The 15,952-nt window shown below is 34.8% G+C and overlaps 1 protein-coding gene across 1 annotated transcript; it reads right to left on the bottom strand.

Annotated features, from left to right (window-relative positions):
* Positions 1-4,424: 4,424 nt before the first annotated feature.
* LOC113178407 (complement factor H-related protein 1-like) lies at positions 4,425-15,175 on the bottom strand. The gene is made up of 4 exons (XM_077802941.1): positions 15,001-15,175; positions 10,833-11,009; positions 8,352-8,546; positions 4,425-4,621 (listed from the first exon to the last, which is right to left on the bottom strand). The coding sequence occupies exons 1-4, from the start codon at positions 15,173-15,175 to the stop codon at positions 4,425-4,427; spliced, it is 744 nt and encodes a 247-aa protein (XP_077659067.1).
* Between the last annotated feature and the right edge of the window lie 777 nt (positions 15,176-15,952).

Here is a 15,952-nt window from a genome sequence, read left to right as displayed (position 1 = left end):
GTAGATGTCTATCCTATACAGTCTTCCCATTGTATTTTGGAAGGAGGTGACTTTTTTTAGTTTCATAGGTTCACAGCTATAGAAAATTTGCCTTAGAATGATTTAGACTTTGAGTCTCACCCATACTCAATTTAAATGACTTTGGACTTGGAACTTTTGAGTTGATGCTGAAGGAAGTGAAAATTTTGAAACTATTGGGATGATAAGAATGTTATTTTGTGTGTGAGAAAGACATGAATTTGGGGGCATGAATTTGGATGCTATGATTACCCAATCTCAGTTATTCTATGATGGCAAAAGAAAGTGGACTAAGACAGTGGATATTCTTGCCTTAGTCTTGATTTTAGAGGTAAAGTATTTAATTTCTTACCATTTAGTATGATACCAATTGTAGACTGCTAATGTAAGTTGAATATCCCTAATTACAAATGCTCGTGACCACATTTTTTTGTTTTTTTGAAGTATTTATATATACATAATGATACACTGGGGTGGGACCTGAGCCTAAACACAAAACTTATTTGGTTTTCATATTCACTACATAAATATTTTCCAAAAATAGTTATATGCACACTCAAAATAATTGTGTGAATGAGGCAAAGAATCATGTTGTAGAATTTTCCAATTTAGGCATTATTATCTAGAAAGTTTCAGAAGTTTTAGCATTTCAGATTTTGGATTTTGGGACTTGGATTATTCAACTTGTATATGGCGTTTCTTGTCTTGGAATAACTCCTTAATTGTCAAATGTTTTGAGAGTTTTTATTATAAAATGATGTTTCTTTTTTCCATCTGTTGAATAATAATGATTCTAAAAGTTTATTCAATTAATGTAATGTATAGTATTTAATGACTGGTATTTATTGAACCATCTTTGAGTCCCAGAAATAAATCACAGATCAGTGAGTCTTATGATCCCTTAAATGTGCTGTTGAATTCATCTTCTATTGAGAGGTTTTGCATCTCTATTCACCAGGGATATTCATCAGGTGTACTGGGTTATTATTTTCTCATAGAATACTTGTGTAGCTTTGTTGTCAAGATAATGCTGGCCTCATGAATGAATTTGGAAGTGCTTACTGCTCCTCAGTTTTTTTGGAAGGATATGAAAAGGATTCATTTTAATTTTTTAAAATCTTCATAGTTATCTGTATACGGGATAAAATTGGGAGTTCATAACTCATTTGAATCAAACTGTGAAATATGATGTATGAGGAACTATGTAATGTTTTGAACGACCAACAATAAAAAAAAAAAAAATCTTCATAGTTATACAAGGGAGTTGGGTTCATCCAGGTCATGTTAACTTTTGAATGTTTTATAAAACCGTCCTGTAAAGATATGAGGTCCTGGGATTTTCTTTCATAAAATAATTTTTAATAACTAATTCAAACTCCTTGTTCTTTACCAGTCTGTTGGGATTTTGTATTTGTGATTCAGTCCTGGTAGGCTGCAACTTTCTACAAAGATTCATTTCTTCTAGGTCATCCAAATTGCTGGTATAATTTTGTTCATACCAGAATTGTACATTTTTTTTATTTTTGTGCTATTAACTGTAATGTTTCTTCTTCATTTTGAAATTTATTTACTTCCATATTTGTCTAGCTAAACTTTTATCAATTTTGTTTATTGGTTAAAAATCAGCTTTTAGCTTTGTTGATGCTTAATAGTGTTTTCTGAGTATTTTCTTTTTTTCTTAATATTGTTTTTTTCTTTTTGGATACCTTTATTTCCTCCCTCTTAATATCTTTAGTTTAGTTACTTCTTCATTTTCTAGTTCTTTGAGGTATAAAATTTGAAGCTTTGTTATTTGAGATCTAAATCATGTAGGCATTTATAGTTATATACTTTATATATTTCCCTTACAAAATTCCTTTTCTGCACCTTGTATGTTTTAGTATGCTATGATTTGAGGTTTGTTTGTCTATAAGTGTCATTTAATTTTTCTTTCAATTTTGTCATTGACCTATGAGAAGGTCAGGAGGATGTCATTCAAATTCTATATATTTGTGAATATACCAACATTCCCCGTTATTGACATATAATTTGGGGCTTTTATTTGGCAAAGATACTTGATATAATTTCAGCATTCTTAAATATTTGAAATTTGTTTTGTGGCATAACATATGACCTATCCTGGAGTGTGTTGTGTATGCACTACAGAATAATGTATTCTGCTATTGTGTGGAATATTCTATGTATATCTGTTAAGTCTATTTGGTGTAACATACAGCTAAAGTCCAAGGTTTTCTTATTGATTTTCTGTCTGGATGACCTATTTATTGTATTAATAGTAGGGTGCTTCCATACTCCATCTTTATTATTTTACAATCTATTTCTCCCTTAAGATTTATTAACATTTGCTTTTTTACATTTAGCTTCTCCCATGTTGGAGTGTGTGTGTGTGTGTGTGTGTGTGTGTGTGTGTGTGTGTGTATAAAATGACCTTCTTTTATCTCTGTCTTACAATGTTTGGCTGAAATTCCTCTGTGAAATAGAAGAGGAAACACCACTACTGCCTTTTGGTTCTGTGGCATGGACTGTCTTTTTCCTTCCCTATTCTCTTCTATGTCCTGAATGTTTGTGTCCCCCTAAATGTCACTGTTTCATTCCTAGTGACCACAGTGAGCATATTAGAAGATGAAGTCTTTTTAGGTGAATAGGAGATGGGGTTCCATCCTCAAGAGTAGAAACAGTGCCCTTACAAGGAAAGGCTAGAGCACTTCCTTGCCGCTTCTACCTAGTGAGAAGACGCAATTTGCAAAACAGAATAAGCTCTCCTGGGACACCAAGTTAGCTGTGCCTTGGTCTTGGGCATCTCAGCTCCAAGAACTGTATGAAAGATATGTGTTTTTAAAATAAGCCATAATGGACAAGTTATATTTGCTATAGTGGCCCAATGGGACTGAGTTAAGTATATTCAGGTGTTAAAATTAAACACAAGGATTACTTGCTTGTTGTAACCAATTTCATTAAAATTGAAAAATCTGTCTCAATTCAATTTATCTAAATCAGGATCTCAAACAAGAGGAAAGCATTTAATATAAGCTTTATGATTTTATGCAATAAGAGGTAACAATTTATCACCTTAAAGTTTTATCTTTATCTTTATTTTCATCCTAAGATTATAGCTTTTTAAAAATCAAAAATGTTTCTAGACAAAGTGATTTTAACTAAATAGTGCTGTCTGAATTTCTAATATATAAAATTACACTTCAAGATCTTGTTACTGAAATTTTAAAAACAGAAAAAAGAAATCTGCAACAAAAAACTCATTAAAGAATTATTTGACCTTGAGATCATTACCAATAAGGTGTTTATCACCTTGGTTTTTAGGCATTATTGTCTTAAAATGACTTATTCTCAAAGTTCAAAACTGAGTATATTAAAGGTTTTAAAATTGGACAATATGATATAAATGCTGATACTCAATTTAGAATGTTACATCCTGATTAACTCATGATAAATTAAAATTATTTTAAGTTGAACATGCATTTAATATACCAACCTATCATATATCATAGCTTAGCAGAACAGTACCCTGTATTATAGTGATTGCTCACTTTGTTGATCACAAGGCCAATTGGATGCAGTTAACTGCTGTTACTCAATACCATAAAAGTTTTCTACCATGTATTTCTAATCGCAGAAACAGATTAAAGTACAATTCCTACTGAATACATATCACTTTCATACTACTGTAAAGTAAAAAAAAAAATCACAAATTAAACCATCATAATTTAGAGACTGTCTCTTTAAAGGAATTAAACAAATCAATCCTCTTACCTCTAAGCACAAATATAGTTTTTACAGATTTTATTGCATTTTCTGCCAATCATTTTTTCCATAGTTATATAGTTTTATAGTTATATATCCAATTAAGCTTCTATTCCTCTTTATGATTTGTTTACATTGTTAAATGTACTAGATTCATATATTTTAGAAGCTCACATGTCATATTTTTACATTTGCTTATGGATAGGTAATAATCAGTAATTGATTATATTTTTGACTAATATAAGTCATGACTTAGTTTGGTGTTTAGATCTTTCTGAATTTTATAATTTTGAAGATGGAGAGTCTATCTTTTCATGCACTGTGGAACAGAGTCTCAGAGAGTCCCAAAAGTTATGTAGAAAACTTTCAGTTTGGAGAATGATGGATACAGACAAGTATCTAATTTCTTGCCACAGATGTTTTATGAATAGGACGCATGGCACTTTGGTTTGCCAAATTTGAATGCAGTGCTTTTAAGATGTGGGGCTCTAGCCTCTCAGATTCTAAACACATCAGCACGTTTCAACACAAATTCTAATTTATGAGTAAAAATGAGTTAAACAATGTTTTAAAATAAAATTGAAAACTAGATTAATAATAAAAATTCTGAATTTAAGTGCACATTTTAATGAGATTAAGAGTAGCTCTTATGTACAAACGGTATATTCCAGGTGACCATCAATACACCTTGTAAGAAATGATTGAGGTCGCGTTGATGCAGAATATCCATATTTACACACAAAATCAACTATGTCCCCTGATGAAGCATAAAGCTTTTGCTGTCCTTTCCACCTGCAGGTTATGTGGTATCTTTCCATGATTTCTTCTGATATTACACATGCATCTGAAAGAAATAAATGAGTATAATATTAGGTTAGAAACGAGTCTTTTACCAAGACTTTGGGGTTTTCAAGTAGAATGGTTTTAATATTTTAGAAATTCTTCCTGAAAACTCTTCCTGAACAAATTCTGTATGAATAACAGATAGATTAAAATAAAGTTAAAATAGTAAATGATGTAAGAATTAGGTGGTTAATGTGTGATGATTATATTTTATTACCAATTCTTTCATTTATCATATTAAGCACTTGGCATTTTGGAGTGTAAAATCATTATGGTATCATGGCTGATTTTGTTTTTCTTTTTTGGACTGGAAGTTGAACCCAAGGACTCTTTAACCCTGAACTACATCTGCATTCCTTTCTTTTATTATTATTATTTTGAGACAAGTTCTCCTGCCTCAGGATCCCATGTTTCTGGGATTACAAGAGTGCACTACCATGACTGGCTGGTTTTTCTTTAATTAAAGTATTGGTCAAAAGGGTAGGGATATAATTCAGTTGGTAGAGTTCTTGCCTTGCATGCACAAGCCCTGGTTTCCACCTCCAGATTCACAAAGAGAAAAGAAATATTGGTCAAATGTTATAAATTTTCAGTTATAAAATGTATAAGATAGAGAGGGTGTCACATACATAAGCAGTAGAAAAGACTACTGAAACAAGTTGGTTATCAAAAAAGGTAAGAACAATGAACACATCTTTAATAAGACTAACCGAGAAAAAGATGACTCAAACAAAATAAGAGATGAAAAAAAAAAAAGACATTACAACCAATACCTCAGAAATACAAAGAGTCATTAGGGATTACTATGAGAAAATGTACGCTAACAAATTAGAGAACCTGGAAGAAATTTATAAATTTTTAGACACTTAGGTTCTGCCAAAAATAAACCATGAAAACATGAATCCAGAAGAGATTGAATCGGTAATAAAAAGTTGAGGAAAGCCCATGACTAGATGCTTTTACTGATTAACTTTTTGAAATCTTTAAAGGAGAACTAATTCCATTTCTTTTAAATTTGTTGCAAAGATTTGAAAGAGAGAGAATCATTCCCAACCCATTCTCTGAGGCTAGCATTACCCTGGTACCATAGCAACAAGAACATAAGATAAAAGAAACTGTAGACTAATAACCCTGATGGACATAGATGTAAAATTTCTCAATAAAATATGAGCAAATCTGAATGTGCTTCAACAGAGAATCATAAAGATTATTCACCACAATCAAATTGGTTCCATCCCAGAGATGCAAGGATGGTTCAACATATTCAGATCAATAAACATAATACATCCCATTAACAGAAGGAAGGATAAAAATGATGCGATTAGTAGATATGGAAAATGCATTTGAAAAATTTCAGCATCACTTCCTGATAAAAGTCCTGAGAAAATAAGGTTTGGGAAGATCATACCTTAGAATCATAAAGGCCATACAAGACATAGCCACAAGCAATATACTGAAATGAGAAAAGGGTATGTATTCTCCCTGCTCTTATTCGGTATAGTACTAGAAATTTTAGTCAGAACAGTGAAATAAGAGAAATAAAGGGCATACAAATTGGAAGGAGAGAAGTCAAATTATTTGTGTCTGCAGATGATATGTTTAAATATATAGAAAAACCAAAAGACTCCACCAAAAGACTATTAGAATGGATAAAATCATTAAGGTAGCAAGATACAAAATCAATATACAAAAATCAGTGAGATTTTTAATACACCAATAATGAATGTGCTGAGAACCAAATAATAAAAGCAATCCCATTCACAAATCTTTACAACAAGCAAACAAAACAGCAAAGAACAAAAGACCTCTACCACACACTGATTAAAGAAATTGAAGAAGATACAAAATAAATAAGAAACTCCCCATGCTCATGGATTGGAAGAATTAGTGTTGGTAATAATACCTTAAGCATATATTTCTTCAGCAACAATACCTTAAGCAATTTACAGATTAAAAGCCATTCCCATTAAAATATGAATGATATTCCTCACAGAACTAGAGAAGAAAATTCTAAAATTCATATGGAAGCATAAAAGGCCCCGAAAAGCTAATGAAATCTTGAGAAAAAATAAATACACTAAGGCTGTCAGCATCACAATAACTGGTTTCAAGACATACTACAGTACCATAGCAACCAAAAGTGCATAGTATTTGCATAGGAACAGATGCAATGACCAATGGTACAGAATAGAGACACACTCTCCTTCCCTCTCTCTATCTCTATATGTGTGTGTGTGTGTGTGTGTATACACATATATGTGTATTTAGACAGATAGATAGATAGATAGATAGATATAGATATATCCATGCATCTATACCTGCTGGTTCTTAACAAAGTTTCCAAAAAAATTCCAAAAAGGAAAACATTGGATAAAGGACCACCTCTTCAATAAATGATGCTAAAAATGGATATCAATATACAGATGATTGAATCTTGACTCCTCTTTCCATGTACAAAATTAAATTCAAAATGTACACAGGCTTAAATGTAAAACCCGAAAACTCTAAAACTACTAGAAGAAAATATGGAGAAATAAGAAACTGGTTCAAGCAACAATTTTCTGGATAGAACCACAAAAGCACAAGAAACAGAAGCAAAAATTGACAAAGTTGATATATTAAATTGAAAACTTTCTGCACAGCTAAAGAAACGGTCAATAGAATGAGACGAGCCATGGAACGGGAAAAAGATTTGCCAGCTATGCATCTCACAAAGGGTTAATACCTAGAATGTATAATGACCTCAAAAAAACTAAACAAGTAATCCAATTAAACATCAGGCAAATGATTTGTGAATAGACATATCTCAAAGAAGTACAAACAGCCAAAAATACATTAAAAAAACCCCTCTAAATATCATTAGCCATCAGGGAAATGAAGATGAAAACTACAACGAGATACCACATCACCCCAGTTAGAAGGTCTATTATTAACAATAAACCCTAAAATTAATAAATGTTGGTGGGGATGTGGGAGAAAAAGAATACTTACACTCTCTTGTTGGGAATTTAAATTGGTACGATCATTATGGAGAGCGGAAGGTTTCTCAAAATACTTAAATTAGATCTGCCCTATGCCCAGCTATCTTGCTTCTGGGTACATATATACAGGAAAAGAAATCAGCATACCAAAGGGATATCTGCATGCCCATGCAGTGTTATTCACAGTAGCTAAGATATTGAATGAGAACATGTGTTTATCAATAGATGAGGAGATAAAGGCAATGTAGTATATTTACACAAGGGAATATTATTCAGCCACAAAGAAGAATTGGCTGTTATCATTTACAGCAAAATGGATACAACTGGAGGACACTATGTTAGCAAAGTAGGCCAGACATAGAAAGATAAGTCCCATACATTCACTCTCATAGGTGGAATATTAAAAAGGGTGACCTGAATGTAGAATAGTGACCAATAGAGGTTGAGAAGGTATGATAGGGTGGGTAAATAAAGGTTGGATATGATCATGCTGAGTGTATGCATATATGGAAATATCATACTGACCCCCATTAATAAGGGCAACAATTACATGCTAATAAAAATTTATAATTGCATTTATTAATTATTTTAAAATTAAAAATAATTTATTAATCTTTATTTCCTCACATATGAATTGTTGGTAGAGAAGCCTTGCAGAGAATATTTCTTTTTTAATATGTGAATATTTCTATTTTACACAGAAAAGTATCATACTCAAGATGCTGATTTTCCCAGGTCCCATGAGATCACTGAAGTACTTATGTAAACATTTTGGTGGGTTTGACCACTTTCCATTTCTACATATTACTGTCTTGCTACCTTCAAGTTGATATAAGGATTGGCACTGATATTCAACTGATGATCCCGTAGGATATACTGCTAATGGGAATGAAGTGAGGTCTCCATTGTCAATAGGTGGAGGAGGCCCACATTTTCCTGTGGAATCTGGAAAAATACCATTTCATTTATGGAGAGAACAAATCAAAATACAGGATAAAATTAAAGCCAGGACAAACACATCACTTTAGATATCATCAATATTTTATGATTTCTGGTACCAAATGATTGCTCACAGAAATCTTAATCATAGAAAATGAGAGTTACATTTTAAGCTCTTCTTTTCATCTCACTGAAGGCGCATATAAACCATCAACAAATGTGTCTGCTTTGTAGTGATTCAATTCTAAAAAATGTGTCTTAATACATAAATCCTGAACAGGTAAACAATGAAGACAAACTAAGAAAGTTTCTTGTTATTATATATGACATTACGCAGTGTTTATTGTGTCCCTACTGACTTCTTCTTAATTTTCCTTTTCATTACAAAAAAAAAAAAAAAAAACTCCTTGAAGAAAGTTCAAAGGAAGTAAATTTGTAGAGAATAATAGGGAAATATTGTCTTCCTAATTTGGACAAGATGAGTAAAAATCATTGTTACCTATTCCGTTTTTTTTCACGTTTTTTATGTTGGGGCTTTTGAAAAATTTTAATTTGTTATATATGACAGCAGAATATATTACACATATAGAGAATAAGTAGAGTGACACCATTCTTGTCTTCATACATGTACTTAGGGTAATGATGTCCATTTCTTTCCACTCTCTTTCCTATCCCCAACACCCTTCCCTTCCCCTTTTGCTAGCATAATTTTTAATCTTGGACATAAATATTTTTAAATACCATTATAAGAAGATTCTAGAAGGTACAGAGAATTCACTCTGGCTAGGAACTTCAGGACTCAAGGAATGGCAATCAGGTTGTTATATGAGTTCATTTGGGGGCTCTTGTGTGTTCTAGATGGAGTACTGGAGAAGACTGACAATCTCCAAAATGATATTAGGTAGACATAAATAAGGAAAATCTCATGGAAAGTCTCATCTCTTTAACTTAAGGACAAGGAAGGGAGCAGCCTTGCAAGTCTAAGAGATCTTTAAAACAATACATGACCTAATCTAGAGAAAATCAATAAAAACATCATAAGGCACTGATGACCAGAGACCAGCCACATATAGGGGTGGCAGAAGAGATCCTGTATGCCTGTAGAGGCTGAATGAGAAACCTGACTTAAATCCAGCATGGCTGTAATGGAGAACCACTGAACATGAAATTTAAATAAAATGATTGGTGGGGAAGTCCTCAAGTATAATATCTAAAATATCAAGTGTAAAATTAAAAATTACTCATCATATTAAGGATCAGAAACATTTAAAAACCAGAAAGATAATAAAAGAGAATACTGATGTGATAAAAATATTGATAGTCAACAATTGTACAAACAGGAAATACTAAAGCATAAATGGATTTTAATGGAAGTAATGTTCCCATGTTTTGACCGAAAATAAAGTGCCATTACTAGTAGAGTGGTAAGTTGGGAATATATTATATATATATATATATTGCAATTCCTAAAGCAACAATTTTAAAAAGAAAGGTGGTGAGATACACTCAAAAATAGGAAGATAAATCAAAATGAAATTCTTTTAATATGTTCCCTGAAAAGAAACAAGAATTAGAAATAGAGAAATTAAACAAATAAAACAAGAAACAAAAAGCCCAATATTTATTTTAAATATAAATGATCTAAATATATCAGGTGAAAGAGCAAGTAGGGCAAGATAGATTCATAAATGAGACCTAATTCTGTGGTTTACATAAAACTGACTTTTTCCTCAGCCAAAGGTAGGTTCAAATTAAAGTAAGAGAAAATAAATTAGGAAAAATTATTTTTAAAAATGGAAAAGGATGATATAATATTTCCATTATTCATTTCCTGAATTTTAAATATTAGAATGCTGATGACCAAATATCCAGACTTATTTTTAAAATAGAGTGATTCCCTGGCTGGACTCAGTCACATATTTTCAAATATACTCTATATACTGAAGATGCCCAAATGTATATTTATATTCTATGATCAGTCTTCAATGACCTATTTTTTGTTTCTCAAAGTGAATATGTCTTGGAGTTGTCAAAATGTACTGAGTGTTTTAACGTTTAAGATGAGGAATTTTCTCAGATTGTAACTGTTCTATTAATCTGGTTAAATGTGTTTTGAAAAACTTATACCATATTTCTTAGTTCATTTTGCCAAATAATAAATCTTTAGAAATATCATATTATTTGAATTTGGAAAATATAATCCATAAGAATGACTTGACTTTTTTTTTATCAACATATTTTACTCACATTATGTCCTCCAGCAAAGAAAAGTTAGGAAATATGATCTTCTACGTTTGCACTGAGGTGGCTCTGTCCAAATTCCATTTAGACACATCACTTCTACTTCCCCAAATATTTCAAAAGGTTTGATACATTCATAACGTACTCTCTCACCAGATGGATACTTAAGCATCTGTTTTGATATTATATTAGCATTTTCCACTTTAGGTAGATTCACACAGGAAATATCTGAATAGAAAGAAAATAAAGTATCTCCACCTAGTGTTCATTTTGAGTAGCTAATCAATGAATCAGATTCAGAATACATTTTAAGAAGGATTAAAAATCAAAGGATACTTTGTCATGAAGAACTTTTCTGATTTTAATAAATTTACATGTAATGCAAGGAAAAGAAGATATAGCAATATTTTTTTTGTCAGAGCTATCCTTTCATGCCTTTAGATATCTTCTCTATCCTTTGCTAGAACAGTTGAAACCACTGAGAATGAAATATTTCCCCTTGGGTTGAGGACAACAAATATTACAAGTTCCATAAGTGTGACATGAATTTTAAAATGCAACAAAAGTAACAAGATTTTATAGCATCACTCTTCGGTATACAATTATCTTGCTCATTAATTAACATTTTAGCCTCTTAAAAACTGAAAGAGGCATCTCTTTAGAGAATAAGTCAAGAATTAAGAACACAGTTTGAAGAATAATTTGTTATTCTTAAAACACAGTTCAGAGATGTTATGTACAACTATAATGCACCAATAAAGCAAAAAAAAAGTTAAGTAAAAATTTAAAAAAAGAGGAAGATTATCAATTAAAAAACTAAAGATATGGGAAAGTAACAGAAAAGTACAACTATATTTATAGAAACATAGCTTTTTAAATTCATTTATAAGTGCTTTTGGATACTATGATAAATTATGTGTAATTCCTCAGAGAATTTTAGGTGCATGGATAGTAGTAAAGACTATAGCAATGGTTCCCAAATTGAGGAGTATGTAAAATCCTTTGGGGAACTTGATGAATAATTTCAAGGTCACACCTCAAGATTATTTTTTCCACTAGGTCTAAGATGAGCTCAGGAATTTTCATTTGAATTTATAAAATCTGTTCAAAAATTTTATGCAGTTGGTCTAAAGACCACATTCTGAGATCCATTGGGCTGTGAGCTTAACCACTGTATATTTAATTCCAACTTCTTATTTCTAACCTTAAACTTACTTTGTTTTGGCCTGAAAATTAACCTATACTCATTTTTAAGAATAGTATAGAAAATTTAATATTTCATAAGACACTATACATAAATTTATAATGCCATCAACATACCTTTGCACATTGGCTTTCCTATCCATTTGCCATTAATACATGTTATAGTGTTGGACCCATCCACTTGGTAAAATTTTGGACATCTGTAAATCACTTGATCTCCTGACTTATATGATTCTTTCCTCTCTCCTAAAAGCATGGCATCATCAAAACACAAATACCACTCACCCTTATGTTGTATTGTTCAAAACTTATTTATGTAGATATACCTAAATTGGAAGGAGCCTTTATTCTAGATGTTTATGTGCCCAGACAATGTATGCAGATTCTGTTATAAGAAGTGGAAAATGGGTATTTGGGGATATATAGGTATCTTTGGTACCAGTGAATAAATGCATATCCAATTAAAAAAAAAACAACACAAGTTCTAAAATTTTTATTTTTTTAAGAATGAAATCCATAAAAAATAAGTTCTATTTCATAAAAAACATAACAGTATGTCAATCAACATATGAATATGAGATATAGAAATATTACTGGAAAAATATGGCAATTTGGGGGCAAATTTAGTGTTGGCAAAAATGATCTATATAGATCAAAAATAACTCACAAAAATTATTAATTTGGATTTCATCAAAAGTTAGAATATATGTTACTGGAGACAATGTCCTAGAACCTGAGAAGATAAACCACAAAATGTGAGAAAATATGTATAGACATATATCTGATAATGGTATTGCATCCTAACTATATGAAAGACTATCACAATGGAATGATAAGATAACCAACACAATTTAAATGGGAAAAACATTGAAATTTACAAAAAAAGTATGACAATGTCCCAACAGATATAATGTCTAAGCAGATATAATAGTGCTCACCATAAAGAGTCAACCAGGAAAATAAAATGAGGGCACAATGATATACCATTACATATATGCCAATGTGGTAAAATTTTAAAACTGGCCATCTTATTTGTCAGTGAAGATAATCCTTAAAATTCAATATGGCAGATTCTTATAGATTTAGTCATATACATAGCATATGACTCAGCAATTTCACTTTTAGAAATGTATCCTAGATAAAGAGTAAAAACATGTCTATACAAAGACTTTATTCTAATGTTCATAAAGAGTGCAATCATAATTACCAAAACATGAAAATAACCCAAATGTTCATTTGTAGTGGAATAGAAAACCAAATACTCATTGATTTGTATGTTATATGACTTCATAATGAAAACAATTAGTTGTTAATGCAAGAAACAACAGAAAAAAATTTCATTTTACTGAAAAACATAAAGCCAAATATAAATGAATATGCTGTGTAAATCTATTGATAAACAGTTGTCAAAAGGCAAACTAATCTGTAGTGACAGAAATAACATTGATTACCTATGTTGATGGAATTGAGGGTAGACTCAGTGGATAAAGAACCAGAGAACTTTCTCATAATATTAAAAGTATCGCAAACTTCATTATATTTATACTTATACAATTTGTCAAAGTCTTTCACCTTCACACTATATACTTCTTTGTATATACTTCATACCTAAATAAAGTTTGTCTTTTTAAAATTGAACCCTTAGAAATTTAAAAATGAGTAGGTGACCGGCAAGGGAGGAAGAAGGGCCAGAGGAGGTAGTAGGGAATGAAACTAATTAAATTATCATGTGCAGATATGAATATGTCCAACTGTTCAGATTTCCAAAGTGAGGGAGCCTTGCAGAAAAGGGACAGGATCTGTGGGCAGTTTGCTCTTCACCTTCCAATTTCAGCCTCTGAGTTTCAGCTGAGGTCCCCAAGACAGGAAATGGGCTGTCATTTTCTGTTTCACAGTGGCAAACACAAGTTCTGGAGCTAAGTGTTAAGTCTCTTTCTTCCTCGGTATCATTGTCTCTCTCTCTCTCTCTCCCTCTCTCTCACTCTCTCTCCCCACACACACATGCCTTCAGCTAAATCCAAAGACTAAGGGGAGAAATTGTTGCCTCAGAAGTGCCAGCTGGGTCAGGGTAAAAGGTAGAATGTATTCCATGGGTAGTAGACCCTCATGTCCTTCGACTCATCCTGCAAGGCCAATCCTCCTCACATCAGAGGGGCACGGACCCCTGCCTGCCCTCCTCTACCAGTCCCACCCCCACAGCTGGTATAGCCCCCTCCCCAGGGCTTCCATCTCCAGGCACATTTTCCCTGGGCTTCTACTTATGCTTAAAGTTTTACAGGTTCTGAATGTGCCCATCTCTAGCCCCATCGAAACCATTCAACTCCTGCCCAACCAGTTCTCAAAGCCCTGCGGCCTGCCCTTGCCTTGTGGAGATTTGACCGGAGCCCAGCAGGGCTCACCACAGTTCCAAGGGTAGACGAGACACACCAGGCCCTCATGCCAGGGAGACAGACAGGCAGAAAAGGGGCATTGTCCACTCCTCCAGACTGAGGGAAGAGGCATCTCTGCCCAGCACACACACACATGCCAAAAACCAAGGAAGGAACCAGAAGCAGACCCTGGCTCAGGGCAGCAGAGGGGCTGCCATGGGGACCAGAGTCTAGGTGATTCAGCACTCTGCCCACTCAGCCCAGCCCATGGGCCACACTCATGACAGCTCCCGGTGCCAAAGTGCTGACTTAGAGGCTGAGGAAGAATCCTTTCTAAAATCCAAAATTTTCTAGCACTCCAGCAGGGGTTCTCACCCAGGCCTTTTACACCCCAAGGCAGAGAACAAGGCCCAGGATGAGCCTACTATCTGTCCCCTTGGACCCTGCACCTCTCCAATCCTAGTTTCCCTGTACTCAGCACCCCCTCCCGAGTCCATCTAGGAAACAAACCTAAACAGCTTGAGAAGAGGGGTGACTGGAGAGGAACACAGAGGCCTACTAACCCCCAGTCTCCCTCCTCGTCAGCCATGGACAGGATCAAACATGCAGAAATGGGTGAAGTGGGTTGTGTCCACAACAGAAAGTACATTGGGCCTTTGAAGCTGGAGGCCGCCCTAAGCAGAGAAGCGGGGCTAGGGCCAGTAAGGAGCTGAGGACAAGCTGTGGGGCTCCAAGCAGCAGTGGGACAGGCAGGTGGAGAAGGTGATGTGGCGGACCATCTGAGAGCCTAGGGGAGTAGGTGGGGTTCTTGAGAGGGACCATGGTGCAGGAGAGGAAACCAAGAGGCAGCTGGGAAGAGGCTGGGACAGGGTGTGCGGAGATGAACTGGGGGAGGACAGAAAGGGTGAGGGAGCTAGTGGGGACACAGGCACTCAGCTGAGTGACTGGGGGGCAAGGGATGGGGAAGAGATGGGGGAGGGCAAGGAGAGGGGCTGGTATCAGGGCAGGAGAAATAGGAACGAATAGGGTGATAAAAAGTGGGGTGTTGGGGAAAACAGAGGTATAAGGGGCAAGAGGGCTTATAGATGAGATGGGGACAGAGAAGTGAGGGGAAAGGGCGAGGCTGCAGGAAGGGGGAGGGGATACTGCCAACGAGATGGAAAGGGTGTTGGGGTGAGGAGAGGGTAGGAGCTGGATGATGTGGGGGTGCGCTGGAAACATACAAGAATTGGATGATTCGGGACAGATGACAATGTGGACAGGAGAAGGCATAGGGACGCGGACGGAGGGGATGGGGTCAGGTCGGAGGATGGAGACGGACAGAGGAGGGCGGGAACAAGGGGGTGTCGCTAGATGGGTTTCCATGATCCCCGTTTTACCATTTTACTTCCAGCCCATCTCTCCGGTGTCCGCGCTCCCCTACCTCCAAGGGCTCAGGCTCCGGCCCCGGGCGCAGTCCGAGCTGTCCGCTGCCGGCGCCGCCACTTCCCCCACGTCCCCTGCAGCGCCGCTCGTCGCCAGCCGCCGCATTAGGGCAGAGACTAGCCCGTGCGCGTCCCCGGGCGGCCGGCGCGCCCCCGACGGCCTGCGTGCGCGCCC

The sequence above is a fragment of the Urocitellus parryii genome, chromosome 9 (genome assembly GCF_045843805.1).
Source record: "Urocitellus parryii isolate mUroPar1 chromosome 9, mUroPar1.hap1, whole genome shotgun sequence".
Taxonomy (NCBI): Eukaryota; Metazoa; Chordata; class Mammalia; order Rodentia; family Sciuridae; genus Urocitellus; species Urocitellus parryii.
This window is presented reverse-complemented; position numbering and strand designations above follow the sequence as displayed.

Excerpts from the sequence above, each read along its gene's own strand:
- LOC113178407 (XM_077802941.1), bottom strand. The coding sequence starts at position 15,175 with ATGGTCCCTCTCAAGAACCCCACCTACTCCCCTAGGCTCTCAGATGGT. Across the intron at positions 11,010-15,000 it reads TCCAGCTTCAAAGGCCCAAT|ATATTTCCTGTGTGAATCTA; the intron begins GTACTTTCTGTT and ends CTTTCTATTCAG. Across the intron at positions 4,622-8,351 it reads ATGTTTACATAAGTACTTCA|ATGCATGTGTAATATCAGAA; the intron begins GTGATCTCATGG and ends TATTTCTTTCAG.